Consider the following 18,912-nt stretch of genomic DNA (forward strand, 5'->3'; position numbering starts at 1 on the left):
ATAAGAATATAACAGTAGGGATCTATTATCAACCACCTGACCAGGACAGTGATAGTGATGATGAAATGCTAAGGGGGATTAGAGAGGCTATCAAAATAAAGAACTTAATAATAGTGGGGGATTTCAATTATCCCCATATTGACTGGATACATGTCACCTCAGGACGAAATGCAGAGACAAAATTTCTCAATACTTTAAATGACTGCTTCTTGGAGCAGCTGGTACAGGAATCCACAAGGGGAGAGGCAATTCTCGATCTAGTCCTGAGTGGAGCGCAGGATCTGGTCCAAGAGGTAACTATAACAGGACCGCTTGAAATAGTGACCATAATATAATAACATTTAGCATTCCTGTGGTGGGAAGAACACCTCAACAGCCCAAACCTGTGGCATTTAATTTCAGAAAGGAAAACTGTGCAAAAATGAGGAGGTTAGTTAAACAGAAATTAAAAGGCACAGTGACTAGAGTGAAATCCCTGCAAGCTGCATGGACACTTTTCAAAGACACCATAATAAAGGCTCAACATAAATGTATACCCCAAATTAAAAAACACAGTAAAAGAACTAAAAAAGAGCCACCGTGGCATAACAACTATGTAAAAGAAGCAGTGAGAGATAAAAAGGCATCTTTTAAAAAGTGGAAGTCAAATCCTAGTGAGGTAAATAGGAAGGAGCATAAACACTGCCAAATTAAATGTAAAAATGTAATAAGAAAAGCCAAAAAGTAGTTTGAAGAACAGCTAGCCAAAAACTCAACAGGTAATAACAAAATGTTTTTTAAGTACATCAGAAGCAGGAAGCCTGCTAAACAACTAGTGGGGCCCCTGGACGATCGAGATACAAAAGGAGCACTTAAAGACGATAAAGTCATCGCAGAGAAACTAAATGAATTCTTTGCTTCAATCTTCACGGCTGAGGATGTTAGGGAGATTCCCAAACCTGAGCCGTCTTTTGTAGGCGACAAATCTGAGGAATTGTCACAGATTGAAGTGTCACAGGAGGAATTTTTTCGAATTAATTGAGAAACTTAACAGTAACAAGTCACCGTGACCAGATGGCATTCACCCAAGAGTTCTGAAAGAACTCAGATGTGAAATTGTGGAACTATTAACTATAGTTTGTAACCTGTCCTTTAAATCAGCTACTGTACCCAAGAACTGGAAGATAGCTAATGCAATGCCAATATTTAAGAAGGGCTCTAGAGGTGATCCTGGAAATTACAGACCGGTAAGTCTAACGTCAGTAGCGCGCAAATTAGTTGAAACAATAGTAAAGAATAAAATTGTCAGACACATAGAAGAACATAAATTGTTGTGCAAAAGTCAACATGGTTTCTGTAAAGGGAGATCATGTCTTACTAATCTATTAGAGTTCTTTGCGGAGGTCAACAAACATGTGGACAAGGGGGATCCGTGGACATAGTGTACTTAGATTTCCAGAAAGCCTATGACAAGGTCCCTCACCAAAGGCTCTTAAGTAAATTAAGTTGCCATGGAATAAGAGGGAAGATCCTTTCATGGATTGAGAACTGGTTAAAAGACAGGGAACAAAGGGTAGGAATAAATGGTAAATTTTCAGAATGGAGAGGAGTAACTAGTGGTGTTCCCGAAGGGTCAGTCCTAGGACCAGTCCTATTCAACTTATTCATAAATGATCTGGAGAAAGGGGTAAACAGTGAGGTGGCAAAGTTTGCAGATGATACTAAACTGCTCAAGATAGTTAAGACCAAAGCAGACTGTGAAGAACTTCAAAGAGATCTCACAAAACTAAGTGATTGGGCAACAAAATGGCAAAAAAAATGTAATGTGGATAAATGTAAAGTAATGCGCATTGGAAAAAATAACCCCAACTATACATACAATATGATGGGGACGAATTTAGCAACCACTAATCAGGAGAAAGATCTTGGAGTCATCATGGATAGTTCTCTGAAGACGTCCATGCAGTGTGCAGCGGCAGTCAAAAAAGCAAACGGGATGTTAGGAATCATTAAAAAAGAGATAGAGAATAAGACAGAGAATATCTTATTGCCCTTATATAAATCCATGGTATGCCCACATCTTGAATACTGCATACAGATGTAGTCCCCTCATCTCAAAAAAGATATACTGGCATTAGAAAAGGTTCAGAAAAGGGCAACGAAAATTATTAGGGGTTTGGAACGGGTCTCATATGAGGAGAGATTAAAGAGGCTAGGATTTTTCATCTTGGAAAAGAGGAGACTAAGGGGGGATATGATAGAGCAGGAGTCTCAAACACGCGGCCCGCGGGGTTATTTTCTGCAGCCCACCAGCTCCCTGCGGCCCCCCCCCCCGCTCCCCCCGAGCATTTACCTAGAGCGGCTTCGGCCCGGTGCGCACTGGGAACAGGGCAGGCTCCTTCCCTGCCTACCTGCCTGCCTGCCTGCCCTGCCCCCGCGCCACTCCGGGAAGCGGCCAGGACCTGCGGGGGGAAGGGGTGCCACAGGGGTCTGTGTGTTGCCCTGGCTGCTCCTTCAGGTACCTCCCCCGAAGCGCCCATTGGCCGCGGTTCCCCGTTTCGGGGGAGGTACCTAGAGGAGCGGCCAGGGCAACACACAGACCCCTGTGGCCTCCCACCCCCGCAGGTCCCGGCCGCTTCACGGAGCGGCGCGGCAGCAGGGCAGGCAGACAGGGAGCCTCACCTGCCCCTGGTGCGCGCCGGGCCAGACCCGCCCCCCAAACCCGTCCTGCAGCCGAACCCCCTGCCCTGAGCCCCCTGCTGCACCCCACACCCCTCCTGCACCCCAACCCCCTGCCCTAAGCCCCCTGCTGCACCCTCCTGCACCCCGACCCCCTGCCCTGAGCCACCTGCTTCACCCCACACACTGACCCCCTGCCCTGAGCCCCCTGATGCACCCTGCACCCCTCCTGCACCCCTGGGGGCAGGGAGGGGGCAGAGTTGGGGTGGGGATTTCAGGGAAGGGGTTGGAATGGGGGCAGGGAAGGGGTGGGAAGAGGTGGGGCAGGGGCGGGGCCTTACGGAAGGGGTGGAGTGGCGGCGGGGCAGCAGTGGGGTGGTCAGTGGTGCGGCCCTCGGGCCAATGTACTAGTCCTCATGTGGCCCTTGTGGTCATTTGAGTTTGAGACCCCTGTGATAGAGGTATATAAAATCATGAGTGGTGTGGAAAAAGTGAATAAGGAAAAGTTATTTACGTGTTCCCATAATATAAGAACTAGGGGCCACCAAATGAAATTAATAGGTAGCAGGTTTAAAACAAATAAAAGGAAATTCTTCTTCACTCAGCGCACAGTCAACCTGTGGAACTCCTTGCTCGAGGAGGTTGTGAAGGCTAGGACTATAACAGGGTTTAAAAGAGAACTGGATAAATTCATGGAGGTTAAGTCAATTAATGGCTATTAGCCAGGATGGGTAAGAAATGGTGTCCCTAGCCTCTGTTTGTCAGAAGGTAGAGATGGATGGCAGGAGAGAGATCATTTGATCATTAACTGTTAGGTTCACTCCCTCTGGGGCACCTGGCATTGGCCACTGTCGGAAGACAGGATACTGGGCTGGATGGACCTTTGGTCTGACCCAGTATGGCCATTCCTATGTTCTTATGTTCTTAGATACTGAGTCTAAATGACCTGCTCTTTAAGGTGGGGGCTTGCTTAACTCCACCCAAGATATAAGGGGGGCTGGAGTAACTCACTACACAGAGGCACCTTGAATCTGAGACAGAGAGAACCGAGGTGTGGACTAAGCAACCCGGAAGGAGAAACATTAGAAGCAGTCACACCTGGGGAGAAAGCTTAGGTTGAACGCTGTTATTAGCTAAATTTCAAAATGAAAGGCCATTGCTAAACAAAAAGTTGAAACATTTTGTTCATTTCATTTGTTTCAAAATGTTTTCTTTCTGAAATGTTGAAATGAAACGTGTTACCATTTCCAATTTTTTTGTTTGTTTGTTTTCGGCCAAAACTATTCACTGAATTCTATCCAAATTTGCAAATAGTTTTGCTTCCCCAGTAAAGGTATTTTCTGTGAATTTACTATTTGCCAAAAAGAATTCACCCAGCTCTACATAAGAGTAGCTGCTATTGTATCCGGTTGAGGAAGGTTGTGGAATCCCTGTCACCGGAGATTTTTAAAGATAGTCTAAACAAACATGTGTCAGGGATGGTTGGATATACGTGGTCCAGCCCCACTCAGTGCAGGGGGCTGGATTAGATAATCTCTTGAGGTCTCTTCAAGCCCTACATTTCTATGATTCTATATTTCACAATTATGTGTTTTATAAAATTATGAAATTTTCAAAGCTAAAAAAACCACTTTGCTTCATAAACAAATTCCAGTAAAATCAAGCTAACTTGATTTGGGAGAGCAGTTATAGACTGTTCACTTAGTGAATTAGTAAGTGAGCAAACAAGCACATTTAAATAATTAAAGATTTTTGTTATGAAATCTTTGCTGAGAAGTGCTTAGTATTTTTTGTAGAGAATTGAGAATTCACAAGGTTCTGTACCTACAAGATTTTTTTTAAAACACGGGCCAGGTCTACACTATAGACCTATATTGGTATAACTACGTCACTTAGGGGTGTGAAAAATCCACACCCCTGAGCAACATACTTATATTGACCTCATACACTGTGTAGATAGCTCTATGTTGCCCAGAGAGCTTTCCTGCCGACATAGCTACTACCTTTCGGGGAGGTGGATTAACTAGGCTAACAGAAGAAGGTATCCCATTAGTGCAGTAGTGTCTTCACTAAAGAACTACAGCAGCACAAGACAAGCCCATAGTGTTATGTTGTAAGATGTTAATGGCTGCCATCAAGCAGGCCTTTGTTCTCTAGAGATCACAAAACTGGTCAAAACTGGTGGGTGTGCACTTTTGTTTCAGGCAAATTGCAGAAGCAATTAATCCCCTTAATGTAGTGAGATAGTTGTAAATGATAGAAGATGCTGCCCAAGGCAATGGATCATGTGGCAAGGCCTCATCCGACGCCAAGATGTGTGGGCTCAGGGGTTCCCTGATTGCAGACACCAGGAGTAAGGGATTGTTTGGCAAGCTGTGTGTGTAAAAGAGGCAAGAAGCCAGGAGAAAACCCATAGAAAGCAAAAAGAAAACCATCAGAAAGGAAAAAAAGCAGTTGTGAATGTGGTCCTGAGAGGGAGCAGAGAGACAGAGCTCCTTGGGCATGGAATGCACTGGAAAGGCAGGCTTGGGGATTTTTGAGCAAGGAAACTGCCTGCAGTTGTTTGTTTCCTCTGTGTGCAGGAAAGCAGGACTCTGTAGATTCTTTGTAAATAAACAGGATTGCATCAAGGAATATACCTGACTCCTATAATCAATTTCTCCTCCTAATGGAAACAAACCTGGAATGCTCTAAATATTGATTAGCCACTCAGTCAGACCAAATGGGCAACAACAGAAACAATCTTACCAACTTCTGCTTTTATTCATTCCCAGAATTCAAAAGGTATATAAACAATAATTTGTTATTAAACAGTAACTGTGATTAAAATGTTGTACAATAACAGACTCAGACCTACACTGGAATGCCAAATTGTAACCATGAGTGAATGTTTACAATCTGAAAGAACAATCCGTTTCAAACCAATTTCTACATTATATTCTGTCTCTTTTGGAGTTAGGTTGACCAGATTTTTGCAATACAAAATAGGAAAACCTTTTTCAATATTATCAGTAGTATGGGTACCAAAAGGGCTGGGCAGCTACAGAAGTCAGGTTGAGAAAGCTTAATTCTCCCAGACCTCAGTGACAAATTGGGGGAGTTGTCAGTGTGGGACATTTGCAGCAGGTGCTAGATGTATTTGCCACTAATGGCCCTAAGAAGGATTGGCACATCAGAGGGGATTCAGTGAGGGGAGGGGGGGGTCTTGTTACTAGGGAATCCAGGAGGGTTTAGACAGCAGAAAGAATTGAGTACATCTGCTTGTCACTTGGGCAGCAAGGAATGCCTAACTGTCACCCTTCCTACTCACTGGTTTTCTTCCCATCTTCCTCCTGAAGTTTCCAGACCACAGCATTTCTTTCCCTAGTCTATGAAACGCTATAGCTTACTTACTTTGGACTGATGTTAGGGCACTGGACTGCTTACCTTTGGAGGAAAATATATTGTCCAGCTGTTTCTAATCATGGTGCCTCACCATTGATGAGCTTCACTTGTGTTATTTCATAGCTGATTCAGATGAGTAAGTAGGTCCATAGATGTATGCTGGCAAATATGAGCACACATAGCCATGGGTGTGTACCCACCCATGTGTGTATGTCCAAACATATATATACATGCCCATTCAAATGTGTATGTGTGTCTATGCTACAGGCATGTATGGCTTCGTATGCTCTCTCATGGGTACTTTTGTGTGTTGATGCTTTGGTGTGTCTGTATACTCAGAGGTATGAGTGTACATGCCCATATACATCTATGCCTATGTGTGCCCTAAGGCATGCGTGTATTTCTGTGCATATGTGTGTCTGTATCTATATATGTTATGGGCACATATGTATGTATATGTGCCTATGTTTCTAACTCCGGATTGCCAAGTCTCAACATTTCATTAAAACAACTAGTAGTCTGGTGGCACCTTAAAGACTAACAGATTTATTTGAGCATAAGCTTTCGTGGGTAAAAACCCCACTTCTTCAGATGCATGAAGTGAACATTACAGAAACAGGCATACATATATTTTGGCACATGAAGAGAAGGGAATTACCTTACAAGTGGAGAACCAATGTTGAAGGCCAATTAGGTCAGGGTGGATGTGATCCACTCCCAATAATTGATGAGGAGGTGTCAATATCAAGAGAGGGAAAATTGCTTTTTGAGTGAGCCAACCACTCCCAGTCCCTATTCAAGCCTAAATTGATGGTGTTAAGTTTGCAAATGAATTACCAATGCTTTTCTTGAATCCCCAGCAGCTGGAATCAAGTGATTTTTCAGAGACTCTCAACTTGCATTTAAAAAAACAAAACAAAAACCCTAAGTCTGTAGTCCTCCAGGTTATGGAGTAAATCTGTTAAATGTGAACCCTAAAGACTCCACCACCAGAAAACAAATAAAAATAACCTAAAAAAATTATTATTGTTGAGCCATTTTTATGATTTTGGGAGGCCTGGCTAATGGTTTGGGGACAATGGAGGTTGGCAATACCGGTCTCTGTACACTGCTGGGCACATGTGCCAGTGCGTGCATGTACATGCCCTCCCAGGGGTGCCCCTCAGAAGAGTCTGGATTTCGCGCGGGGGCTGTGCGAGGCCGGGCGTTACAGGGTCTGGTCCCTGCAGACCCCGCCCTCTGGGTTACGCACAGAGAGCCCGGCCAGACCCTTGGGCAGTTTATCTTGTTGCTCATGGCAACAATCCTGAGCAATGTGAACTCGGCGCGCGACTACCGCGTCTGGGTCCAGCACCCTGGCTCCGGTTTGTTTCTCTGTCGAAGGGCTCGATCTCGTTCTCGGCTTTAGATTAATCGTGCCCAGCCAGCGCGCCGTGAGTGTTGTTGTTGGAGGCAAAATGGCGGCGGCGGTGGCCGGGGCCGCCCTTCTGGGCAAGGGGCTGGACATCAGCCTGGCGGCGCTGCAGCGGCACGACCCCTACATCAGCAGCATCGTGGACGTGGCCAGCCAGGTGGCGCTCTACACCTTCGGGCACCGCGCCAACGAGTGGGTGCGTGAGATGAGACCCTCCCCCCGCCCAGGGCCGGGAGCCCCCCATGCCGGGGGGAGGGCAGGCAGCGGGGAGACCCACTCACACTCTCTCTCTCACACACACAGGGGGGGCTAGGAGTGGGGAGGGAGCTGGGAGACCCCTCCCCCACACACATACAGGTTCGGGGAGGGTAGGCAGTGGACACACACACACACACCGACATGGGGAGGGCACGAAGCGGGAAGACACCCCCTCCCCACAGACACACACTTGGGGAGTGAGGGAGCTGGGAGGGAAAGGAGAGGGATCGTGGCTGAAAGTCTTGGGGGTGTATTTCTCTTCTTTAATTTATAAAATATGCTCAGTTATAAAGGCCCACGTCCACTGTGAAACCCAAAAGGGAAAAATAACCGTTTCTGGTTCTCACCTGCAAAAATTCTGAAACTAAGCACCAGACAAAAGCTGGTGAGAGGATCATTGGGAGAAAGAAGAGGTGGTCATTCCTCCTCCTCCCCCCCTCCCCCACTCATGCTGGCTTGATGAACTTTAAATTCATAGGGGTGCCTATTAAACAATGTGTGCTAAAGCACGTAACAAGTCCTTGCCTTGAAGAGCATATAGTCTATATGTATATAGTGTTTGAATACAATACAGTGTTCTATGGAAAGTGCATTGTAGCTGGAACGCTCTATGGAGTGGTGTGTGTGTGTTACCAATAACGGGGTACCAATGGTCAAGAAGCAGCAAATACAACAAATCTTCATGATAAGAATTCTGTTCATAGAAGCCCTGATCTAGTAAAGGATTTGAGTATGTGCTTAACATGCTGAAGTTTGTGGGACTTCTCAAGCAATTAAAGTTAAGTACATACTTAAGATCTTGTCTGCACGTGGGGTAGTGTGCTCTATGGGGGTGTTGTGTGAGTTCCAAAGCTCATGAATGTGTTGAGTGTTTCTTGGTTCATGTAGACCCTCTGGTGCGCACTAAAGATTCCCTAGTGCACTTTGACATCGTGCTGTTTCACGCCAACAGGGCCTACATGGACCAAGTAATTAGGGTGACCAGATAGCAAGGGTGAAAAATCAGGAGAGAAGGTGGGGGGAGGGGTAATAGGAGCCTACATAAGAAAAAACCTCAAATATCGGGACTGTCCCTATAAAATTGGGACATTTGGTCACCCTACAAGTAATGCACAACACGTTAGTGGGCTTTAGAATTCAGACCCCCTTAAAGCACATGAGCTACAGCATAGACAAGCCTTAAGTTATTTGGTAGATCAGGGCCACAGCAAGGAACCATACACATTGAACCAACTTCCTTTCTCTCCTGAGTCTCTTCCAGTTCATTGCACTGTCTAGTGGATTCATTTGAAAGCAAATACAATATAGTTTCAATTGTTATCCTCTCATTTTCATGTGCTAAAACTTCATAAAATTCTCCATTTGTTTAAAAATTTCCACAATTGGTCTTTTCCCAAAAGTTATTTATTTGGGGAAAATTGACAGAAATCTTGTCAGCTGTTTTTGAAGTTGTATGCAATGAAAAAATACAGCCTAAGCCTCTGTGTGTTTATAATTAAAAAAAAAAAAAAAAAAGGGCCAGATTTGTTTTTGGAGAAGAAACTCAAATATGGCTGAACTTTGAAACTTGGCATCAAGCTAATCTTTGGTGAGGAGAATGTCCATGATAAAATTTAAAAAAAGTAGTTGGAAATTTCAACATTTAATCTAAAAATTCTGAACATTTGAAAATTGCACTGTGGACATGTCTAATACAAAATGGACACTCATAGAGAGATGGACCATTAATAAGGGCTTTTCCTTCTCAGAAAAGCACTCATTTCAATGCACGTAATAGCTACTGATTGGTGCCTCCTAGTTAACCCAGTGCACACTCTGTTAAAGAACTGGACTGGTGTATGTCGTTGACAAGCTGAAATGAACAAGCTTTCTCTGCATTTCTTTTCTTTCTCCTTTCCTTCCTCTATCTTAAATTTTGTCCGTTTTCTTCATTCATATATTAAGGACTTTTAGCCAAAAGAAAGCAGATACTACCTAAACCATTTAAGAAAGAGAAAATTAAATAAATAGTTAATGCAGCACTAAGGTTATCTAGTCAGAAATGATAAAAAGACAGTAAATGCAAAAGTTAAAAGATTTCCAAAAAAACTAACTCAGCTGCATTGCACATATGTAGTGTTTTGTAGTCCTGCTTTTCTTTTAAAATCTGTTCCTTAAAATATTATACACACATAAAACATTTAAGATATATAACTGGGAATCTTAACTCGTGCATATCATGTCTTTTTGTTGTTTTAATTGTGCAACCTTAACGTTATACGCTGTAGCGCTTTATGTCTAAACTCTGATCCCGCAATCTCCTCTGTGCAAGTATGCCTGTACAGGCTTCTGTTGTCTTCAGTGGCACTCTGCAGTGGTGATTGCATGGGCAGACCCTGATAACAATCAGATTATAGGACTGGAATCTTATTTAAGTAGACAATTTTGAGTAAGTCACCCCTCAAACATAAATGTTATGGATTTTTTTTTTTTTTTAAGAAAGTCCTTCGAAACCTAATAGCAATTTAATTCAGTATTACTCTGCGGTGTGAGAGAGAGAGAGGAAAGAGAAAAAACCCACAAATGCAATGTGCTGATACATGAGGATAAGAAAGTTAAATTGATACTAGAAGGAGGTGAAGCTTACCAATCCATTTTCAAAGTCCACGCTGAGTTACGGGCAAAAAATAAATATTGACAATTATATCCGATTTTAAGAAATATAAGACATTAGTAATACAGATGATATTTTTAAAAAAAAGATTATCTTGAGTGACCCGTTAATATTTTGTCAGACTGAATATGCTTGGGTCAAAGTGTGATAACGATTTTCATCTAACCCCTGTGCATACAACAAATAGAGCAGTGTACGAAAAACTTACTTACAGTTTTTTCCCCAAATCCATTTTTAACACTCCTGATTGGCTAATGCTGATGGGATTAAACAGTGATCAAAACTGGTTTAGGGGAACTATGTTTAAGCATGATTTTCAAATATAACTCTATCTTTGTGTGGACAGAATTTTATGCAGTATCTTTCATCTAGAAGGATCCCAAAGAGCTTGTCTCCAAAATTTTTGTCCCTGGACCAGAAAAACTTACATATTTTAAGCAAGTGGGATATTATGTGTCAAATGGAATGCAGATGCATAAATGTACTGGCGCTTTCTGACATCCAGTAGATCAGGTAGAGAAACTGACGTTTCTTTATTAAAATGACAACTCATCAATTATCTTGGCTGACAGGATATCAGGAGAAAAAATTAGATAAGAAGACAACTGTGAGGTTTTTTTTTTCTTTAAAAAAAAAAAAGGAACTAAAAAGAAAAAAATACAGAGCTGATGGTTTTCGTGTCTTACCGTAAGACCTGATTCAGCTGAAGGATGAAGGGGAACTATGATAGTTGTAATCTCTTACTAGCAAATCCCTGAAACTTGGTTTAATTATTTCCTCATTTCAGTCAGAGATAAGTAACTGTGATGGTCTTTGGTAAAAGGAAGATAGTGGTGGCTTATTTATGGTTAACAAAATAATAGTTCCTGTGCTTCCTATTGCTTCATCAGCAATGGACTATGAATATGGCAGTAAATCCACTTTTCTCCTCTTCATAAGGATAATCCCTTTTATTACTGCTATCTTTGTTGTATTAATGATCCAATATGTTAAATTCGCTATACCAATGTGTGCCTTATACCTGCTGCTGATAGTATGCGATTGTTTTGTGGAAACATTGGTTTTCCTTCACTTTATGAATTTTTATTTGAATTACTTGAATGTTTCTTTTATTTTAGGAGAAAACTGATGTGGAAGGAACACTCTTTGTTTACACAAGGTGAGAATGTTACATTTTAATGTCTGAACATAAAATCTGTGGAAGTAGAAAAGCCTGCTAAAAAGAATCCTTAAGTAACCACTCTAAATCCTGTCTTATTACATGGTGAAAAAGAATAACTTAAGTTAGTTTGAAATTGTCAGAGACAATGCAGGGAAGGGATCATTGAAAAGGAGAATGTCACTTTGTACGTGTTCATGTGGATAAGGTTTGGAAATGTAATTTAGATCTCAGTACTGATGAATCTGATAAATCTTGACAATGTTCTATTTAAAGTAGGATGTAATATTTGTCTTTTAGAAGGTTTCAGAACAAAAAAGCCAAATGGCAGAGTAAATAATAGTACTCATCAAGGTTAAGGAAATGGCAGGACTTAATACAATTGTAATTGTTTCCTGGATTAGGGGAAAGTTCATGCATTTTCCTTACATTTCGCTCGGTATCAAATTACTTACAGTGTGGTTATCATGCATGTTTCACCCCAGGTGTTTAAGATATTCTCAGTGGCTCTTTTTTCTAACGGCTCTGGATGTTTGTTTTAATTTCATGGTTCAGTTTTATATTACATTTGTTGTTTTCTAGCTCTTCACCTCTTAATTGAAGGCAGGGTTGTTTGGGGAGGTGGGGAATAATTTAATGGATTTTAAGGCCAGAAGGGACCATTAGATCATCTAGTCTCATCTTTTGTATCACACAGGTATGTTGCAAAGCCTTCTCTATCATCTGTGTGCTGGGCTTCCAGGGGGTTGCATCATGATTTGCCTGCTGTTGATGTGACGAGCAGAAGATCAGGCAGCTAGCAGACATAGGGTTGCAGCTGTTAGGCTTGGGTAGTCAAACAGGTAAGTGGATTTCCTCCCTCTGTTTTTTTTCTCTTGAGGATCCAGCTAAGAGAATGTCGGGGACTGAGGAGGCAGGAGGCCCCCCTGATTGTGTCAGGAAGAGAGGGATATGGAGGTGACAAACCGCATGTGAGGTCAGGTGTACAGTGGACCCAATCTTCTTCTAGGGAGTATGGGAGCTTACGTTGATCTCTAGGCTCCTTCCTACCCAGCAGTAGAAGTCAGTACCAGCACCTCCCCACACCCACTCTTCTATTCATCTGTGTAGAGAAGAACAAGAATGGATGAAGTAAGAGATGCTGTTGTATCTGCCACTGCTGGAGGAAGGAACTGGCTCCTGCTTCTGCTGCTTATGGCAGAGTCTGGCAGATCAAAGGTGCCTTGCCCACTCTGTAGCAGGAATATGATTCTCTTGTACACTGGACCTGAATTTTGGAGCTGTCTGCAACTAGCCTCCTGCTTCTAGTCTCTCCACCACCCCAGTTCCTTTTCTGGGTCCTGAGAAGAAGGAAGTTGAGGAAGCATATTCACTTACCTGTTGCAGTGTCTCAGTCTAGTAGCTGCAGTCTTTTCTGCTCAGTTCCCCCTATATTCTTAATCACAGCACTAAGAGTTAACCCTTTCCCAGCCCTTGCCTTTAAGTAGGAAATAAAGGCACAGGCTGGAAAGTAGAATGAAGACATTCAATTACATAATTAAACTGAAAAATACATGGTTAAAAAAAGAGTTTAATAAAATAAAGAGCTTTACAAAAACGAGAAGCGATAGACTAAAACTATAATCTTTATTTTGAAAGACTACTTCGAGGAAATGTTTCTACCCTAAGGGCTGGTCTTCACTACCGGGAGATCGATGCTGCTGCAATTGATGCAGCAAGGGTCAATTTAGTGGGTCCAGTGAAGACGGCAGAGCGCTTTCCAGTCGACCCTGGTACTCCAGCACTCCAAGAAGAGTAAGGGAAGTCGACCGGAGAGCATCTCCTGTCGACGCAGCTCAGTGAAGGCACCAGGGTAAGTCGACCTAAGCTACATCAACTCCAGCTACGTTATTCACGTAGCTGAAGTAGCATGACTTAGGTCAACTTACCCCGGTAGTGAAGACAAGCCCTAAGTGTCAAATATCTGCTTCCTGCTGGGGATGATGCTAAAACACTCAGAGATATATCCGATGAAGTGATCTGTAGCTCACGAAAGCTTATGCTCAAATAAATTGGTTTGTCTCTAAGGTGCCACAAGTACTCCTTTTCTTTTTGCGAATACAGACTAACACGGCTGTTACTCTGAAACCTACCATGAAGTATTCTTTCTGTCACTCCCTTCCCTGGTTTCCTTCTCTTTGATAAGAGAATACGTGATTTTATTTTCAATGGATCCTTGGCTTTTAGCAGTTCTGAGCAGAAAATGCCAAGTATACCAGCATACACAGCACAATTTAATGTGGTTTGGCATTGTCCAGTCTCATTCCCCTATCTAATTATGTTCTCTAGTTTTATTCATTTACAGCATTGTTTTCCCGGGTAATAATATTTGGCTCTTCTACATAGGGCTTCTTCTTTTTAGATCACTTTACAAACAATAACTAAGTAGTCCCCTTCACATTTTAGTGTCAGTTGATGTTGAAAAGGCTTATAAGGTTTAGGTCTTAGCACAATAAAAATCATCTGTTCATATCTGTTGGAAACTGGGGTGGGTACAACTGAGGAATTCCTTTCTACAGATATGTAGTAACAAATCCATTCTCACCGTTATTTTGGAAATGTGAAAATGTCTAGCATTTCAGTTAAATAAACTGGTTTATTTATCACCTGCTCCTCTTTGTGAACTGTGAAAAATATCTGTACACTAAGTGTCAAACATGAGATCTGCTAGGGATAACATTAAAAGACTCAGAGAAATACAATTCTGGCTATTACCATCAAGTATTCTTTCTATCACTTCCACCCTTTGTTTAATTTTCTGTTGCCTCCCTTCCTGTAATGCAGGTTCCTGTGCTTTGGAGTTAATGAAGACACCCGCTGGTGATTACTGTACTTGGCACTTATCCCAAACATTTAGTCAGTGTCTTGTCCATCACTGTCAAACTCAGTTCCAAAGTAACATCTATTAGCATTGGAAGTAGTGTGGGATTTCTGCTCTTATGTCACTTAGGGAGTTTTGAAAATCTGGAGTGACTTGTATAATTCATTATCTTTGTGTATTAAAGAAAAAAGTAAAAATTTTAATTAATTTTGTCCCACAACTGTCTCGCCAATATCCATTTTCTGCTGCAGTGGGAAAGTGTACACCAGTTCTGATTCTTGGATACTATAACACCAATGCTCTGAGGACAATTTTACGTTAGTAAGTTATCGCCCATTCCTAAAGGTGTATGCCTTAGAACTTGCTGTAACTTGCATGCACAAATAGTTAGGATTATGACTAGAGGCTTTGAGACTCAAACTATAGCACCTGAGATGCTGCAGACTGTTTAAAAAACACAATCATTGTGGCCACAGTTATCTATGTCATTTTTCATACAGAGCTTAGGGGTTTGAAGAAAGCAAAAGGATTCCACAAAGGAACCAAAAATTCTGTCAGGCTCCAAGACTGTTGTTCAGTTTCCTCCCTGGCAACATAGTTCGATTTTATATAACTGCTTCTATTGAAATAATAATTTTGGAGCACTGTCTGACAAAGAAGGGGTACTCATATTTTTCCTTGACTTGCTATGATTTCTGCTTGGTAATTTACAGATCAGCTTCTCCCAGGCATGGCTTCACCATTATGAACAGGCTGAGCATGGAAAATCGCACAGAACCCATCACTAAAGACCTAGATTTCCAGCTGCAGGACCCTTTTCTGCTTTACAGAAATGCCAGATGTGAGTCTCTTTCTTCAATCCATTGGGTAAAGTGTTTGAGAAATAAACTCTTCCTTACAAAATTTGCCTCTTTAAAGCATTCCAATGACTGCTAGTGCATTTAGTCTATGGCTTTCGAGAGCTGACATTGACTTGTTCAGGAATTGCAACCCAGAGAGGCAAATTTCGATATTTGACATGCCAGATCAAGGGAGGATTAGCTCTTTGTATCAAAGTACCTTTCTTCTTGAGAAAGTAGTTAAACATAGTTAAGCCATTGTCTCTTAGCTGACAAATGGTAGACTTTATGTGCTAAAATACAGTGTAATATAGATATATGTAGAAATCTTGTTATGCAGTATGTTTTTTTGAGTATATCTGACTTGGTGTTTGGAAGACTTCCTTTAAGGGGAAGCCACTCAAGATGGGGTGGTATAGCTGATCTCTGATTTCATTGTGTGTGCTGCACAACACTGGAAAAATACTGCCAATTCAAAACCCTGCCTTCTGGTTTGGCTACAGCTCCCTACCCTTTTAGCAAACTAGTGGGTGTTATTGACTGTTGCTCGAAGGAAGGAAGGAAGGTTTGTCCATCTGTTTTTGGTTGACCGGCTCATTCCACGCCTAGGATTTGCAGATATTAGCAGTATATAAGGTTCAGTCTTTCCTGGGGTTATTGGAGCCATTTGACTGTCACAGACAAGGGCCAAGAGCTCCCTGAAGCTCTCAGGAGCTAGTTTGCCCAAGAGGCCATTTCAAACTGTAGCTAAGCAAAGCTTGCCTGCAAGAGCCCGTGGTTCAGAAAATGAAGGCTTATGTCTCTGCACTCATGCAGGAGATCTGTACCCTGGCACAGGCTTGTCTTCAGGTCCTAAACTTGAAAACAGTTTGTATGGAATCCTCTGAACCTGCCTTTGTGAGCATCTGAAATCTAGAAGTGTTCCAGTTGGATGTGATAGAACTGGAAGATATGTCATAGTATATCTCACTGGCAGCACATTGGGGTATATGCATCATAGAGACTATCTATTCCCAAATATGATTTGAAGCAGGAAAATGCAGCAAGAAAGAATTCAGTGGCTCTGACTCACTGTGTGGTAGAAATGATTGTGGAAAAGTAAGAACATCATGAATAGTCAATAAATCCTCTACCTTTTGAAAGTATCTGAAAAGCTGAAAAAGAGGTGAATGGTGATACTTGAAATTTCCCAGAGAAACTGAAAGTAAATCCAGAGGACATCATCAGGCTGCCCCACACCTCTACTTGTAGCCATTGGTAAGATTTTAGATCGGTAAGTAAGGTAAGGACTAGTTATCACTCCAGTTGGTGGATTTTTAAGTTTCTTACCTATATACATGCAAAGTATTTTCCTTATGTTATGTATATATATATCTTTGTAAAAATTCCCAGTGGGGTTTTTTGTGTGTATATGCTTAAAACTTACTTTTTGGTGTTAGATTTAAAAATTGAGAATAAGATCTAGCCATTTGTACTAACCTGGTGTCTCTTTACAGCAGTGAGAAACAATAATTAAGGATAGTGAGAAACAGTATATGTAATGGTGTAAAACACACTAACATAGAGGGAACAAGAAGACAGCCCTGAGCACTGTATTACAGACAAAATGGGGATTATTTGATGGTAGCATAATTCATTAAATTTTCTTCTCAAAATGTAAACTATATATTCCCCGCAAGATGTGCCAGAATTTTAGAACTTCAAGATCATAATAGCACCTCCTCCAACTCTGGCTGTTGAAGCACACTTCTTACAGTTGGGTCAGTGCTCAAGCTATTTGTGTCTATTTCTAGACCTGAAGTAAGTCTCCCTTCTAGATCCCCCTGCCTAGCTCATTGGTCTGTCTGGTTGGATTCTTGTTTTGGCCACAAGGCAGCTCTGGGCTGCTGATCTTTGTGATGGATTTTTTATTGGTTTTGTTTGTTTGTGTGTTTTCATGAAAAAACAGACAGTGAAAGGTACAAAAAAGTAAATGACTTAACTTGTATATGTTTCCAAATACCACACATTTCATGAGATCTCCATTAGAATTCTGGAATTATGCAGTTTTACAGCTTGTCAAACATCCCGTACAAATCCAGACAATACTATATAGTTATAACGTATTACTGTGGGAGTAACAGTAATAAAATAGGAGAAGACATAAATGAATAAGGAAAGGAGGGGACTGGGGTGGGAGCCGGGGAAAAAGAGGAGGGATTAGGTGGAATGAAGGTCTAGCATTCTATGACTATTGGAAAAACACCTTACCAACTAACCTCCAGAAAATAAGCGCAGTCTGCAGTGCTTTCCTGCATTTCAGTGCAGCCTGAAGGGCAATGCACTGAATGCAGACAAAAAGTGTTCCTATAATCACTTGTGTCATGTACTGGGGAATGCAGGAAAAGAGGCATAGCAGCAGACTCTCGCAGACCCATATGTGGTTAGAAAGAAACCTTATCTCCTTCTCAGCTGTATACACATAGATGGGAAACTAGACTGCAGGATAGACAGGATGAGTCCAACGAGAATCATCTGAAGAATAACAGCTGTTGGGAAGCATAGTGTTATAGTTACTTATTTATATTATTTATAGTACCATAGCACCTAGAGGCTCCATTGTACTAGTAGTTGTACAGGTGTACAGTAGGAAACAGTACCTGACATAAAGAGTTTACAATCTAAATTTAAAGATCAGACGCAACATGTATGTTTAACAAACATGTTAAGGGGATGGGAGAGAAAGGACAGGGAAGCAGTGACACAAATGTGTTTTTGCATAAATTAGCTATGCTCATGAATTGGCAATAAATGGTTACCCAGAGGAAAATGAAGATCCCAAAATTCTTCTTTCCAATTAGGGATCCCTTACCCATGAGAGCCAATGCCTTCTGGCAACCATAGCACTTCGTCTTAGCTTATGCCTTCCCTCTTCCCTCTGGTGAGGGTAAGATAGAGAAAGCATCAAGATCCCCATCCAGTGTACTTCTGGTATTGTAAAAGTTCCTTCCACCTTCCCTTCTGGGGAGACTTATTTTCTCAAGGCCAGCTACTCCACCAGAACCTGAAATCACCTATGTCGGTCACTTGGCTTGAGTGGTTGACTGCATAGAAGGAGTCATAGGTTTACTGTGTTGTAAGTCCATAAGCAGGCTACTTCCAATGCTTATTACTGTCAGATATGTTCCAGGTGCAGGGATAGACATTTGAGTCCTGGTTGTTCTATTGCTCTTTCCCCCCACCCCCCTCCAAAATAGTCTAGTAAAAGTTTGAGCGCTCACTCTGAGTGCAAACTGCAACTCTTCGTGCTTTATTGGGGGCAAAATAATTCCTCTGTTGGACTCCCCTAGAAACAGTCACAACCTTAAGATGGTGGACAAATTCAAGCCCTCTGCGATCTGAACTCCTTAGCTTTCTGGAACCTAAGGCTAGTTGTGAACATCCCGTGGATTTTCACCTGTCCTCCCCACAGTATCAGGCCTCTGAGGCCAGTGTCCATGTGACTTCTCGCCCTTAAGACTTATCTTCCTAGTGTCCATTTGCTCAATTAGGAGTGTTATGGAACTTCCTGTAGGTAATTTAGTCTTTTACCAAGCCAAAGAGATGATCAAACAAGTCCCTCGTTTCCTGAGGTTTTTTCCTTTGTGAAACTTGCTCATGTTGTGTTACTTACTTCCCTTAGACCCTTTGTAAAGGATGAATACTAGA

The 18,912-nt window shown here is 42.0% G+C and overlaps 2 protein-coding genes across 3 annotated transcripts in view; one reads left to right on the forward strand and one right to left on the reverse strand.

Annotated features, from left to right (window-relative positions):
* The window catches only part of CACNA1C (calcium voltage-gated channel subunit alpha1 C), a 708,026-nt gene that overhangs the window by 678,066 nt on the left and 11,048 nt on the right, over positions 1 to 18,912 (reverse strand). The window lies entirely within an intron of this gene.
* Positions 7,212 to 18,912, forward strand: part of DCP1B (decapping mRNA 1B) — a 57,069-nt gene continuing 45,368 nt past the window's right edge. The window contains exons 1-3 of one of the 2 annotated variants that reach the window (XM_007070830.4): positions 7,212 to 7,652; positions 11,486 to 11,526; positions 15,100 to 15,227. In XM_007070830.4, the coding sequence (XP_007070892.2) occupies positions 7,500 to 7,652; positions 11,486 to 11,526; positions 15,100 to 15,227 (322 nt within the window). In that variant the 5' untranslated portion in view covers positions 7,212 to 7,499. Of the gene's footprint in view, positions 7,653 to 11,485; positions 11,527 to 12,223; positions 12,369 to 15,099; positions 15,228 to 18,912 lie in introns of those variants that run through there. The other variant, XM_043540217.1, reaches the window with a different exon arrangement.

The sequence above is a fragment of the Chelonia mydas genome, chromosome 1 (genome assembly GCF_015237465.2).
Source record: "Chelonia mydas isolate rCheMyd1 chromosome 1, rCheMyd1.pri.v2, whole genome shotgun sequence".
NCBI lineage: Eukaryota > Metazoa > Chordata > Testudines > Cheloniidae > Chelonia > Chelonia mydas.